At 54.0% G+C, this 14,461-nt stretch overlaps 3 protein-coding genes across 3 annotated transcripts; 2 read left to right on the forward strand and 1 right to left on the reverse strand.

The window, feature by feature from the left end:
- Window positions 1–1,581: 1,581 nt before the first annotated feature.
- SPBR_06434 (uncharacterized protein) lies at window positions 1,582–5,280 on the forward strand (the record flags this gene model as incomplete). The annotated part of the gene is made up of 4 exons (XM_040764690.1): window positions 1,582–1,651; window positions 1,840–1,928; window positions 2,012–3,826; window positions 3,931–5,280. The coding sequence occupies 4 exons, from the start codon at window positions 1,582–1,584 to the stop codon at window positions 5,278–5,280; spliced, it is 3,324 nt and encodes a 1,107-aa protein (XP_040617518.1).
- Window positions 5,281–8,987: 3,707 nt separating this feature from the next.
- On the forward strand, window positions 8,988–9,894 carry SPBR_07670 (3-oxoacyl-[acyl-carrier protein] reductase; the record flags this gene model as incomplete). The annotated part of the gene is made up of 2 exons (XM_040765924.1): window positions 8,988–9,756; window positions 9,857–9,894. The coding sequence occupies 2 exons, from the start codon at window positions 8,988–8,990 to the stop codon at window positions 9,892–9,894; spliced, it is 807 nt and encodes a 268-aa protein (XP_040617519.1).
- A 1,603-nt stretch (window positions 9,895–11,497) lies between these two features.
- On the reverse strand, window positions 11,498–13,192 carry SPBR_07032 (transcription factor; the record flags this gene model as incomplete). Its single annotated transcript, XM_040765287.1, has 1 exon — window positions 11,498–13,192. The coding sequence occupies one exon, from the start codon at window positions 13,190–13,192 to the stop codon at window positions 11,498–11,500; it is 1,695 nt and encodes a 564-aa protein (XP_040617520.1).
- Window positions 13,193–14,461: the final 1,269 nt, after the last annotated feature.

Consider the following 14,461-nt stretch of genomic DNA (forward strand, 5'->3'; position numbering starts at 1 on the left):
GTGAGGGCGCAACAACAATTCTGCCACAATGCAGCAGACACGGCCTAGCCAATAATGGTGTTCGCCTATTTTAGAGAACAACATCTCGATCAACAGCAGACGCATCTTTGGGATACACAGTCTCTGCACGTCCATCAGCACTTGCTCTCCGCCGTCCTCTCTTCACCTTCCAAGTGTGTCTCATCGTCATGCTTCCGTTACAGCGGGCATGTACACCATTTCTTCACAGGTATGTACAACAGAGCGCCTCTGACCTACCTGTGGTCTTGACGAGCTATCTTTGGCCAAGACGGGTCTTACACGCTGATTCATTCTCCAACTTGTCCTATTCCTTCTGCTCCCCGCCGCCATATAACCATCTTTAATAACTACAAACGAGAAGCCAGAGGGCCACGAGCAAGCCAAGAGTTGTACTCTTCCCTCTGGATACAAAGCCAGTGGCGGCTGAAGATTGACAACAACCTGGTCGGGAACATTTTCCTCTTTTCCATGCCTTGGATACAGCCGCTACCTAAGCCGTCCATCTACCCCTGTCCTTGTCTTACTGGCCCGCCTCTTGTCCTCGCCTTGTCTCTGTGCACTCGTCTTATTCTCTTTCATTCCTTTGCCCTGTTTGTCATTTGTGCACTTTGCTTTGTCTTTCTTTCCATTTTTGTCTTGCATGGAGCTCAAACTCATGAGCTTAGCTGATGTACCTTGTCAATATCCCATCACTCCCAGCACTCCCAGCACTCCCAATACACCCAGTACACCAAGCACACCCCTCTCTCCATACACCAGCGCCTCACAACACCCGCACGTTATTACCTGGCTCCAATATGGTCCTCGTCACTGTGTCGTAAAGTAGGCTGCGTTACCATGATCATTTATCTCTATGCAAACACTAAGCTGAAACTGCCTGCATCCGGTGTACTTTGTTCTATTTATTTTCTTTCGTTCTTGTTGATTTTGTTTCCAGCCTTCGTACCTCGCTATTCTCTCGTCTTCCCATTTCTATTCTTATTTATCTTGGCCCTTCCTTTACGTATATAATATTTCCCGACCGTCATATGAAGCGAAAACCGACCCTTCGTTTTTATACACCGTATGCCGGGACACTGTTAATCGTGTTCGTTATTACTGCCCCTGCACCCTGGGAAAGCTTTGTCCTTGTCCCGAACAGTTCCTTTTTGCGGGTACCTAACGTCAATAGCTAGGAGCCCTCGCTTTTTTCCTTGCTTTATTTTTGTTTAAACCTATTTTACCTTCTTTTCATCTCTTCATCTTTCCATTTCGAACAAACACATGTCATACTTGTTGCTTACCTTTTCATCACTTTTGTCTTTATCAACCCTCCCTTACCCCAGCCTCCATTCTTCCAACTTCTTTGTCATCGTCCGGTTTGTTGACATTCAAAGTTTTGCTCTATTCTTGAGCATCGTACCTCCCAAGCGCCTGCACCGCACGCCAGCACCATACACGGCTCCATAACGTACCATCGCCCTGTCGCCTACATTCAGTACGCAACGGTGCCAGCAATAAGTCAAGCTGGCTTCACAATCGAAACCGCAGCTCTCGGGCTCAACGGCCAAAGCTCCCGCCATGGTCTTCTGCGCGTACTGTGGGAAGAGCTTCACCCGCAAGGAGCATCTGGAGAGACATATTCCCAGTCGTACGTCTTCCATTCGGCCCCAAACACTCCACTATATTTGCGCGAGCTAACGGATACGAAACCTACAGATACAAATGTCAAGCCACATCGCTGCAGCGCGTGCCAATTGTCTTTTGCTAGAAGGTAAATGCCTTTACGAACGAGCTGAACAAGTTCTCGATCTGAGAAAATCACTAACTCTGTCGCAGGGACTTGCTACAAAGGCACCACTCGACCTATCATGAGGCCAGAGATCCTATGGAACCACTGCCTGGAGGAGTTCCTACGGTTGCGGGCCGTACGCCCATTGCTTGCCAAAATTGCGCCAACGCCAAAACCGGTTGTGATAAACGAGTGCCCTGCTCGCGCTGCGCAGAGAAGAACCTACCTTGCGCTGCCCGTTTTGCCCGCCGCTCGTCCAAAGCTGCCGTACGCGCGGCCCAAGCCAGTGCTGCTGCTGCCGCCGCTGCCGCTGCAGCATTCACAGCGCAGATGGCGACATCGCCAACGCACTCTGTCGGGCCCCAACCTTTGACACCGGCAGCATTTATCGACTTGGAACACCAACAGCAGCAGCAGCATCATTCTTCGATGGTTGTGGCCGGGACAAGCGGTATGAAGCTTGACTCGCCTCCCTTGCGGACGCCGCTGGGACTAGAGCAAATGGTTGTTGGTGACGCAACAGGTCTAAATATGTGTCTTTCCGATCCGAGTGTGGGACTCGCACCTTCTCAGCTTCACCATCAACACCGCCACCATTCGCACCAGCAGCAGCAGCAGCAGCAGCAGCAGCAGCAGCAGCAGCAGCAGCAGCAACCGCACCATCTGCATCAGCACGCGCACATGCAACATGTCCAGCACCAGGATGCGGCACACCCATTTGGCCAATCGAAGAAGTCTCCGCTGCAAATGAACAGCCACCTGAGCCCCGACAACTTCAACTCCCCGCAAGGCGTCCGTGGCGTGGACGGCCTAGATGAGTTTATGGGCTTTGGCGGCAGTGATGATTTTGTGGGACCGGAAACGAGCTACCAGGATCTCATCTGGGCCGATTACCCCATGGATATGGACATCTACGCCAATCCACTGCAGCTGGGCCGGCCATCGGACATGGCTGCTGCCGCCGCTGCTGGTCTGATCCCGCCATTCACGGCGACGACAGAGTTGAGCGACATTTCTTCGAGCTCGGAGCCAATGACCGTGTCTTCGTCGCAGGGCTCGGTACACACACGTGGCACCAGCATCCTGTCTTCGACCGGCACGGGCGAGTATGAAGGGCGTAAAAACAGCACGGCTAGCACTGGCCATGGTTTGGGCAGCATGAGCGATCTTGGCCGCGTTGCTAGCAGCATCCACGTAAACGGGAAAAGCTTTGTCCAGCAGCAGCAGCAGCAGCAGCAGTACCTGCAGCAGCCGTTGACCATGTTCGATATGGCGGCCATGGCGCCATGCAGTGAAGGCAGCATCCCCGAATTTGAGGTCGTGGTCGCATCCGAGGCAGCCTGGCCGTTGGCCCGCTGTACGCCGCCCATCTACTCGGGCGCTTGTCCTCGGACAGCCATCGTGCACCTGGAGTGTCTGGAGCAGAAGTCCAAACAGGATGGAACGTGGACAGCGCTCGAGCAATTTCTCGACAGTCACCAGGCGGAAGCAATAAACACGCCCCAGGTTGTGCCGTTGACATCCCGGTCCCGCGACAAAATGCTCGCCATCACACAGAGCTTCCTTCACAAGGCTCTGGATATTCATCGGTCTGGTATGTATCCAAAGAACGGGGCTACTAGCCCTGGGTCAGCGGACTTCAACTTCAACTTCATCGTTCTGCCACCGTCGCGTATTCTGGAGTATTTCCTCAAGAGCTACGTGCACAGCCTGGCCATATACTACCCCCTGATTGTGGGTGGCGTTGTGGATCCGAACGAGATGCTCGACAACAACCAAGCGTCGACGCTTCTGGTGCTGCTCATGATTGCGCAAGGTGCCGCAACAGTGCCCATGGCAGAGGCACGCTACCTGTCCGCCGGCCTCTCTGAGACTTGCCGCATTTCTTTGTTCGACATTATCGAGAAGAATGTGGAGCTGTCTGCCGACCCGACAGCACTGCGGTGCGCGCTTCTATTCACGCTTCTAGGTGCATGGAGTGGTGACAAGTGGCAGATGGATATTGCAATGGGCCAGCGCAGCATGTATCTTTCGGTAAGGCTTTTATCTTCACAAAGTTGGGGCCAAGTTCCAATTGTTCCAATTATTTACTAACCAAGTGGTAGATGCTCAAACATGCTGGTATGCTCGAGCCACAGCCGTCCATGGTCCCAAGCCTGGGCAGCCCTATGAACGCTGAGCTTCGATGGCGCTCGTGGCTGCACCGGGAGTCGCAAAACCGGCTCGTTTACAACTGGGTCATGGTCGACCAGGAATTGAGTCTGTTCCACGACACTGCGCCTGTTCTATCCATCAGCGACCTTCAGTGCCCTCTGCCGAGCTCGGAGGCACTGTGGCTTGCCCCCACGGCCGAACGTTGGGCCACCGTCGCCCAGAGCACCTACAGCACGAGCTCCAATGCGAGTAGCAGCAATAACGCCTCGGCAACTTCAGTCACTCCATCGCTTTGCGAGCTCTTCCAGGATTTCTTGCACGACAACCTCGCTCGCCGCAAGACCACGCTGTCGCCACAGCAGCTGCGCCTTCTTCTGCACCCGCTTCAGGGCCTTCTCTGCCATTTGCGCCAGATGCTGTCTTGCCTGCCCGAAGTGCCCCCGGTACGCCGCACCACAAACCGCACAGTCACCAAGGCTTCGACTATGCAGCGTCTCGAAGAGGTTCAGGCACAGCTGCAGCACTGGTACGAGCTGTCCATGGCTTATTACAAGGCAAATCCGGGCTGCGCCGTCACAAAGTGCAATTTGGTACTTTACCATCTAATCTCACTCAATGCCGTCACCAATTTCCCGGAGATCGAGCGCCTTGCCCGCCGCGATGGATTCTCCAACTCCACCGAACCCTCCGTGCGGCACAAGCGCTGCATCCTTCTACGCGAAGAGGCTATTTTCCACTGTGGCCAGGTTCTACGTGTCCTGCGGCAGATGCCCTCTGACCGGCGCCCCAGTTGGTGGAGCGCTGCGCTGTATCGGGCCGTCTTGATTCTCTGGGCCGAGAGCGTCTGTCACTTGGACAGCAACGCGGCGGAGCAGCAGCAGACGGGCAATGAGCCGAGTAGTATCGCTGCTTCTGCTGCCGGGTCGCGGTCAGCGGTTGCAGGTACTGCATCACCGACATTGATAGGATCGCCTCTAAAGACGGGCCCGACACTGTCCCCAGGCCTGAGCCCCCGGAGCCAGGGTGGTCACCCGAGCGGGAATGGCGTGAGCGATGGTGCCAATGCGCCATCCTCGAATGCCACGTCCCTCGTCGCCATTGACAGCGTGACCCCGGAGGACCAATCAGTCATTGCCTACCTCTGGGGAGGCGACGGTGTCACGGCCGTTCTGACCCACAGTGATGGCCGGCACTTTACGCTCGACACGCCCTCGGAGATTCTGGCTTACGGAGTCAAGTGCATTGACGAGGCTTCCAGCACACGCATCAGCGACGGCATCCGCCGCAAGCTTCTTTCACTGGCAAACAACTGGGCTGGTCAAGTACTGGTTTGAAATGTTCCCCAGTTCTGTTCTTTTTTTATCGTAGTGTTTTGCATATGATTTGGTTTCATCCTGCTTTACTTTTTGGATTTGCATTTGCATTTGATGGGAATTTTTATTGAACCGACAAACACAAGAAAAGGAATTTACGGAGATGGGACACAAACTTGGGATGGATTTTTGTTTTTTTGTCACCTAGGCACACCTGGCTTCCGGGAATTTGGTTTGCTCCTTTTGCTTTCTTTTCTTTTCTTATGTTTGTTATCCTGTTTGGTGAACGTTGCTGAGTTTTTTTACGTTTTAAGTTATATCAATTTTCTTGGAAATTGATCGCAAGTTTTTATTCGTTGTCGAATATAAATGTTAATACAGACAATAGTTTTACACTGAATTCAAGATGTGCTCTCTAATGAAACACTGTTTTTTATCGTTAACTTTTGATGAATCTCGTCTATTTCTCCTGTTCATGAGCCTAATGACCTTTCGAAGAAGTGACTACGATGCTGGCGCCTAGTTCCGTATTCCAAAATTCAAAAAAATAAAATGAAAAAGCTTACAGCACAATCCCAGCAGTGACAGGTCCACATGGCGAGACCCAATTAAGTTTGCCAGAAGCGGCCCGGATGTATATTAGACTGGATTGTAGGGGGTATCAACAATATACAAAATAAGCGTACGGAACCGTCTTGGCTCGTTCTAAGCTGCGGAAAAGATTGCCAAAATCCCAGATTCCTGGTGGCGTATTTGCCACACCATTTGAGTGTGCTTAAATGGATCAGAATGGTGCTGCTATTATTGTCGCTAGGCCGGGATTTTACGTGTATATTGCTTCCAATCAGTGATGCACCAGTAAAGTCAGCGTATGGCAAAGTAGGCTTTACGACGCGGCTGATGTATCCAAGACCAAATACAAAAAGAAAAACCTCCGCGACAGGGGGGTGAGATACGACTTGGTAAAGGATTTTGGGTTCTGATCAATTGGCAAAGCTAGATGATTGGCTCGTTAGATTGTACTCAGCAAACGTTTATTGTGGAAAGCGTGAGATTGATATCCGTGCCACTCCAAATCACCTCTGCCCATCATTCCGAGGTGTAAAAAGAGCAGACAACGTCAGATTTTCTCTTTCCATCTTGTTAGAACAGAACGGTTGACTTTGTTTCCACTTTATAATTTGGAAATGAGGTTGCCTGCCTACGGCCATTGTCCTCGGATATGATGAGATGCTGGTTTGACCAGGTCATCTATATCACGTTGCATTATTATACTATACCCTCTGATATTACCCCTCCCTTTTCTGAACGGAACGAATATATTGAGGGGCGTACGAATAGCACCATATCATGCGGCGCCGTAGCAGAGTCGCATTTTGATATGCTGGTTCTATCCTTGCGATTTTATATGCCACAAACGGGCCATTCACGGCCCCCATCTGGCCCTCCAGGATCAGCTTCCTCATGAACAGCGCGGCATACGCCGCGGCACAGTAGGTGTTGTTCCTGGATGCCGATGCCTGCCAGCCGCTGCATGGATTTTGTGTGGCTTTTGCCATCAGCTTCCCCACGTTCCGCCTTTTCCGTCCAGCGGGAGAAAGAACTGTTGATGTGCACAGATGTATGTAGCGATGAAGAAGAGGGCAGGCCCGGGAGAAAGAGACCCTGGCCCTTGTACCATTTGAAATAATAAAGAACACTTGGCCAAGGCGGCGTGAGAGGCAAGACGTTCCGCTGTCATCCAAAGCCGGTCGTTTTCCCGATTTGGTACAGGAGGCGGATGTTGACAGTAATCGAATGTATATACGTATATACAGGGTGACGACGCTGAGATGTATGAAAGAACAGGATTGCGTTCTTAGTCAGACTCGGTGCCCCTGCAGGATCCGCTACGGTGCGTCGGCCTGTCAGCCAATCTTGCGTGACATCTGAAGTACAGAATAATGATAACATCCGTCGAGGCTCTGAATTGTGATTTGAGAGGGCTGCATCAATTTATGGAGGCGTAAAGAATCGGTATTTACCATGGGGACGATACTAATCACAAGAGCAGGAAGGAAGCCGATCACGGCTCCGAAGGCGAAGGTACGGTCAGAAATCGTACGTCAAGTGTATAATGTAAGGATGGGGTGAACTGGGAGCGCATTGAGATATGCAAAGGAAATTCCAGCGACAGAGCAACCCAATATGCCGCGAACCCGCGTGTCAGTATATAGCAGGACTGCGATGCGTTTCAGGCTAAAGAAAAAAAGCAAGCGATATCACCTTTGGCAAAACCAAAAACAACTGTCAGACACCTGTGGCGCCTCTGGCTGTTCCTCCACCGACGCTGCCTCCGAGGCCGTTCTTTTGTCGATATTTTGTGTCGTCCTTTCATGCTGTCCTTCGTCCACTCTTCCGCGGGCTAGAGGTTGCACCGCACCGGCTCGTTGCGGCCCACTGGCACATACTTTGCATCCGGCGGTGCAATATAAATCAAACTACAGCTTTGAAAGCCTGTTTCTCTACCTGGGCCTCCCTCTGGCGATAGAAGCGCAAGGCAAGTCGTGCATTTTCACACGTATTCTTGCGATGTCGTCGGTGTGGAGCATCCGTATTAGGCTTAGCGCCTCTGAGTCGTGTAAGTGCGGCCAATCAAATACAACAGTACATCAAGCCCCACTTTTCTTTTCTTTTGTGTCGAATGGACATGTTGACCGCATCTCACGATCTTGGTAAAGAGCTGCAGTTGTTCGAAAATATCTACAGGCGTAGCAAAACGTCGGCCTGGCATTCGAGGCACGCATTTGTTGCTGCTGGTGGGAATCTTGTGTATTGGTGGCGGATCGCGTTTCTCCCGCTTTTGTCCGCATTTTGATGGCACGGACATCCGTTGGGGAAGCAATCAACACGCGGCGAGGCAGATGAGACACGAAATGGACAGGAGACGATGGCAAACGCAGCGCTCAATTTACGCCGTCTGCGCATCCGGAACTCCTCCACAATGTCCTTGTCCCTGCGACTGTCCTTCAGGACAGTCTTTGCTATTTGTTGTCCAAAAACGGCGGGGCAGATGAACGAAGAGAAGAGATGTAGCATGCCCATTTCCTTTGAGAGGCAAGAGAACTGGCCTATACAGACTGTTGCGGCGACAGAGGCAGCTGCGGTTCGGACCTCTGTCCAGGCAGTCGTTTATTCAAAGCGAACAGAATATTCTATCGAGGCCAACTTGAGCCTTTTACGCCACTACGGTACTCATGTCTGCTGTACCGGAGTGCCAAATGCAGACGCTTCAGTGTCGGGTGTTCCCTCTTAGTTGAATGCTAGACAGGCATCTCGCTGTCCACAATAGGCCCCTGTATGCCGAAATTTGCTGTCGGCTTCTGTATTAGCCTATCAGCCTTCCTTGTCAATAGCTGGGCTGTCGAAGCTTCGCTGCCCCCCTGCCAACTTGCCAACTTCCCCAACTATGTGTCGGCCTCCAGGACGGATGTTCCTTTCGGACTTCAAGCGTCGAGGCCGCTGTTGGGGAAGTGCTCGTTCTCAGATTCGGTTTGCCAATCGTTGCTACGTATAAGAGACGCGGTGTGCTGGGTGTGCAATAGGGCAGATGCACCTTTTGTTGTCCAGCAACCCAACGACGACGTCCACCATTCCAATCCAGAAAACCCATCTGCCCAGCATTCCCTACACCCCGCATCTGCCGGACTGCCCCCACTCGCACACCACACCCACCACAAAGCATCAACATGACTCACACTGTTGCCGACGCCGCCCGCCCCTTTGTCGGCAAGGTGGCCGTGATTACCGGCGCCGGCCGCGGCATTGGCCGGGGCATTGCCATCGAGCTCGGCCGCCGCGGCGCCAGCGTTGTCGTCAACTACGGCAGCAGCAGCGCGGCCGCCGAGGAGGTCGTCGCGGAGCTGCAGTCGCTCGGCGCCGAGGCCGTGGCGCTGAAGGCGGACATTAGCAAGCCGGCCGAGGTCGTGGCGCTGTTTGACCGCGCCGTGGCGCACTTTGGCGGCATCGACATTGTCGTGTCCAACTCGGGTATGGAGGTGTGGTCGTCGGAGCTGGACGTGACCCAGGAGCTCTTTGACAAGGTGTTCAACCTCAACTGCCGCGGCCAGTTCTTTGTGGCGCAGCAGGGGCTCAAGCACTGCCGCCCCGGCGGCAGCATCATCCTGACGTCGTCGGTGGCGGCGTCGCTGACGGGCATCCCGAACCACGCGCTGTACGCCGGGTCCAAGGCCGCCGTCGAGGGCTTCACGCGCGCCTTTTCGGTCGACTGCGGCGAGAAGGGCGTCACCGTCAACGCGATTGCCCCCGGCGGCGTCAAGACGGACATGTACGACGAGAACTCGTGGCACTACGTGCCGGGCGGCTACAAGGGCATGTCGCAGGACATTATCGATGCGGGCATCACCAAGGCCTGCCCGCTGAAGCGCGTGGGCACGCCGGCCGACATTGGCAAGGCTGTGGCGCTTCTGGTCAGCCCGGAGGGCGAGTGGATCAACGGTACGTTGCCTGTTTCTGTCTGCTTTGTATCTTGGTTTCTTCTTGGTACGCCCCAGCCGCTGGACGTATTGCTCAAAACTAATCTGCCCAATCAATGTAGGCCAAGTCATTAAGCTGTCGGGTGGTTCTGCTGTGTAGGCCGGAACAAGCACACGGCATGCCTGCAGGTAAACGAGCACATGGACAGAGGTCTGGGAAAAGGTGGGAAACGGTGGGAAACGGTATGTCTGAAAGTAGGTAGTGATTCCGTAGATCAAAATGGGAATTCGAAAGAGGAATAAATTACTTTGTGTTTGCCGCGTCTCACATGAGTGCTGTCCGGAGTACATTTATCAGGTGTGCAGAGCAAACCAAGTCCATCACATAAGTACACTTTTACTTGCCACTTCCATCCGCCCATCCGTCCATCCGTTCATGGCAAATTGAAAGACCTCGTATTTGTTTGGCTATTATGGCGTGCATCCGTCTTGCTTCCGTGGACAGAGGGCACGTTCTCGATAGCATTTCCAGCATCCCGTTTTCCCTTGACCCAAGGACTGCAACGGCAGCCCGACACCTGCATTGCCCGACCTGTCCTCACTATCTGTACAGAGACGGTGCGACATATTGGATACAAATTAAAGCACAATGTCGCAGCGCATCGATGGGTGCGGACTGATCAGTGCGCAGATACCAAAATAAAGCCAAAACTACATACTGTGGGGGAGACAATGAAGTCGACTTTTTCCGGTAACCTGGATCATTGCTTTGTTCTGGCTGTTCGCGTCTATTCCTCTCGCAGCCGTGGCATGTCATAAATGCAACAAAGGCGCACGGTCCCAGCGGCTCGATATGAGCTATCTACTTTATTCGCAAGAAAGGCGCCCGGGCTCACGTCAAGCACATATATCTGGACATGCCAAAAGCAGTCCCCAGCACGGCACCTCCAAGCGTGCACTTGAACACTTAGGTTCTCGTGGGGACGCAGTGGTGGGCAGCGCAGAGCTCAGGTCCGGCCCTGTATATCCTGGCGACCCTCCCTGACATGCTTCTGCTATATGTTGTGAACGGCAAGTGGGTACGATGGGGAGAGGCCAGGCTGTAAAGGAATCGGGCTATTTATTTTCATTTTTGTACTTCATTTTCATTGCACCATTCTACCTTGGTGTAGCCGCATCCTCTGCAACGGTTTATCTGCAACCACGACAACTTATGTCTGTGATTCCAACGAACAGCACGTTTCCGGACATCTCCACCCGGTTGTGTTGAGCAGCAGCAGGTCTGTGTTCCCACGAATTTTGGTGCAGCACTTGTGTCTGAAGCTGGCCTGTTAGCTTACGTATCTACCATATCGTCACCGCTTGTAGGACACGCAGACAAAGGCGCAAGTGCTGCTTGACAGGACGCGAGAGAAGGAAACTACATTCCGAGGCGACGGACTCGTGGAAGTGCACATCACTATCCATGAGGAGAGTAAGGTAAGACGTGGCTCTACAGTAGGAAATCATTAGAATTTGCTGGTCGTATAATGAAGAAAGGTACTTCGTACCAGGTAAGCAGACTCAACGCCGAGCCGTATGCTGTGATGATAAATGTATGACCAAATGAAACAAAACAAATGGAAGAAATTCCAAACTGAGACAATGTCCCGTAAATAAGAGAAGAATTAGGTCTTGGAATCGAGTAAAAGAAAAGAACAAGAAAAAAACGTAGAGAACAGCGCCAAAGTGAGTGTGGGATATTACTATTGCCTGTTCCCCGTCTACGCAAACGGCAGGCTGTCTTTGCGGTGGTTCACCAGCTCCAGGGCCGCACCCAGGTTTTGGCCCAGGTAACCGATCATGGCCTTGGACACAGCCACGTCTTCAAAGAGCAGGTCGCCGCACACCTCGTGGAACCGCGTGTAGACTTCTTCGAGCTTCTTGAGCTCGCGGTTGAGGATCTCCAGCTCCAGCCAGCGACCGTCTTGGCCCTGAAGCTGGTACGCTCCTAGACTGACGCCGAGGCCAAGGCCAAGACCATGCCCATGACCATGACCGGTGGCAGGAAACGGAATACCGGCGGTGCTGCTCGTGGGCGAAGAGCGGTCGGCGTGGATAGGCAGTGCAGACACCGACGACGCTGTGGTATCGTCCTCGGCGCCCGCGGCGAAAGAAGCGACGGCGTCAGCGCTGTGATTTTGATTGTTTTGATGTCTGTCGCCCATGCCTGTAGCGGCAGCGGCGGCGGCGGCGGCTGCTGCTGTTGCTTCTGTTGTTGAATTTGGCCGAAAGTGCGACGGCGACGCCGTCTTGTAAAACGACGTAATCTTCCCCAGCAGCGTCGCCAGCAGCATGGCGGCCGTGTGCGTGCCGGACCGGCGCATGCAGTGGGCACAGGCCAGCAGGGCGGCACAGCCCTCGACGGCGTTGCGGTTGAGCGCCAAGACGACGTCAAAGGGCGGTGCCGTGGGCGTCGAGGCGTTGTGCAAGGCCTGGAGGGCGTACAGGCAGGCCGTAAAGCAGACACAGGGGGGGGAGACGGCAGACAGGGCAGATACGGCAGACACGGGCGAATTGCCGAGGTAGCCGACGCCACCGATTCCACTGCTGCCGCTGCCGCTGCTGCTGCCAGGGAGAGACGCAGACTTGTGGCCGGCCGCCGGACTCTGGCGTAGGCTGGGCGTCGTGGACGGGCTCGGAAAGTAGGTGTTGGCCGACGACGAGGCGATGCTGCCCGGTGTAGGCACCTGCTGTTGCCGGTGAGAGTGCGATGGCGGCGGCGGCTGTGGTCGTGCATGCTGTACATTTTGTACATTTTGTACATGCTGTACATGCTGTGAGAATGGTTGGGGTGGGCCCCGAAACACGTCCATCACGGCCGCGTCCATCCACGACATGCCACTGGCCGCCGCGGACGGGGCCACGGCCATGTCGGCATGGACGGCCGCGTGCATCGGCACGCCGCTGATGGGCGAGCCAGAAAACTGTGAGAACTGGAAGTCTGTCGGCGGCGTCGACCACGGCACCGCCCCGCCCGCTGCTGCGGCCATGGCAGGAGCAGACGCATTCTCGTCCATGGCGAGCAAGGCCAGCTCGGACGAGATGGAAGGATGACGCGCGATGCCATGTCCTGCGGCGACTTCCATCCCGGCCGCTGGCTGCCAGCCCGTATTGAGTCGGTAGGATGGTGAGAAGCCGGCAGCGACGGCCAACATGTCGTGCGGGATCGGCGCGGTGTGGTGGTGGTGATTACTGCTGTTGGGATTCCTGATATTGCTGCTGTTGCTGCTGTGGTTGTTGGAGTGGTCCGCCTTGGGTTTGCCGGCCCGGCTCGACGGCGAGTAGCGGCACTCGATGCCGCAGGCAAGACAGCGCGAGCAGATCGGCCGTGCCTTGGAGCACTTGACCTTGGCGAGGAAGCAGCCATCGCACGACGCCCGCAGCCGGGGCTGGCGATGTTTGGATACGGCGGACATGAGAACGAAGAGCGAAGGAAAGAATGCGAATGGCAGCGTGGTAATGGGAACAGTGCCAATATTACACGATAAGATGCGACTCGGAATAAGCTTTTTCATTTGTCAATTTAGTCATTCGCCGCTTGTTGCGTGGATATGGACAGGGGGGCCAGAAGGGAAGGAATGAACTTTTAAAGGGAGAGAGAGATAAAACGAGCGAGAGGAGGGCCAGCCGGCCAGCGACGAAGCACACGATAGCACGGACAGGGGATATATGGATGTTGAAAGTGGGGGAAACGAGCGGACTGCAGGGTAAAGACCATCTGGGTAAAACGTCCACGACGAATTCAAAGCTGGTGTGCCTGGTACTGGGGACGGCTATGAGGCTCGGTGTTTGATGGCCACAGCTGTCGTGGGCGCAAGGTAGAGCCTTGGGGCCGGAAGGTTAAAGGGCCGGAAGGCGTACATACGAGCTTCTATCAGTCGTTGCCACACATGGACGATAACAGCAAGAAACGACGTGGAAAGGAGGCCTGTGGATGGATGCATTTCATGGTCGAGAAACGTGGCACATAATTTTCTTGGTCGGAGGGAGCAGCAAAGAGACAGAGGGGCGCAGAATTTGGACGCAAGACAGGAGGGAAGGGAGGCCACCAGCATGTCGGGACCTGTTTGGACTCGATTGCGGTCGCAGCCAGCCACGTCGATTGTGTCGTCGGGGTCGTTCTGTCGTATCTTCACAAGAACGCAGAGAAGGGTGTGAAGGCGGTGTAGACATCGTAGGTAGCCTACGCGGATTCTGTTTCGTCATGGCCTCTTTGCACACAACTCACATCCGACATCCGAAACGGCTCGTCATGGCTGATCCCGAGGGCAATGGTCATTTCGCCGCCTACGACAGCAGGGATCACAGGAGTTTTGCAGTTATCGATGCATGCGCGAGGCGTGTTTGTGCTTACTTGTGTGCTGCTTTTGGACAGTGCTGTATTTGTGTTTTTTCTTTTCTTTTCTTTTCTTTCACAGTTTCAAAGAACCTTGGAGTGGCCTGCAGGGATCCCCCCCATGCTGCTGCTCGTACTTTGCGTCGTGACACGCTTTCCGCCAAACGTGGAAATCGTCGTAAGCCAGCGCATTTCGTTTAGCAATCCACTGCTTGTATGTGTACGTGTGCTTCCTTGGTAGGAGTCTGCTTTGCATGCGTGGCCGCAGGCTTTGGCTTACACAATTATCGTTGCATTTCTCGTGGCGTTCATTATCAAGACTTTGTTCCATCTTGAAAAAGAGGTTCAT

Source organism: Sporothrix brasiliensis (genome assembly GCF_000820605.1).
Source record: "Sporothrix brasiliensis 5110 chromosome Unknown Cont20, whole genome shotgun sequence".
Classification (NCBI taxonomy): Eukaryota; Fungi; Ascomycota; class Sordariomycetes; order Ophiostomatales; family Ophiostomataceae; genus Sporothrix; species Sporothrix brasiliensis.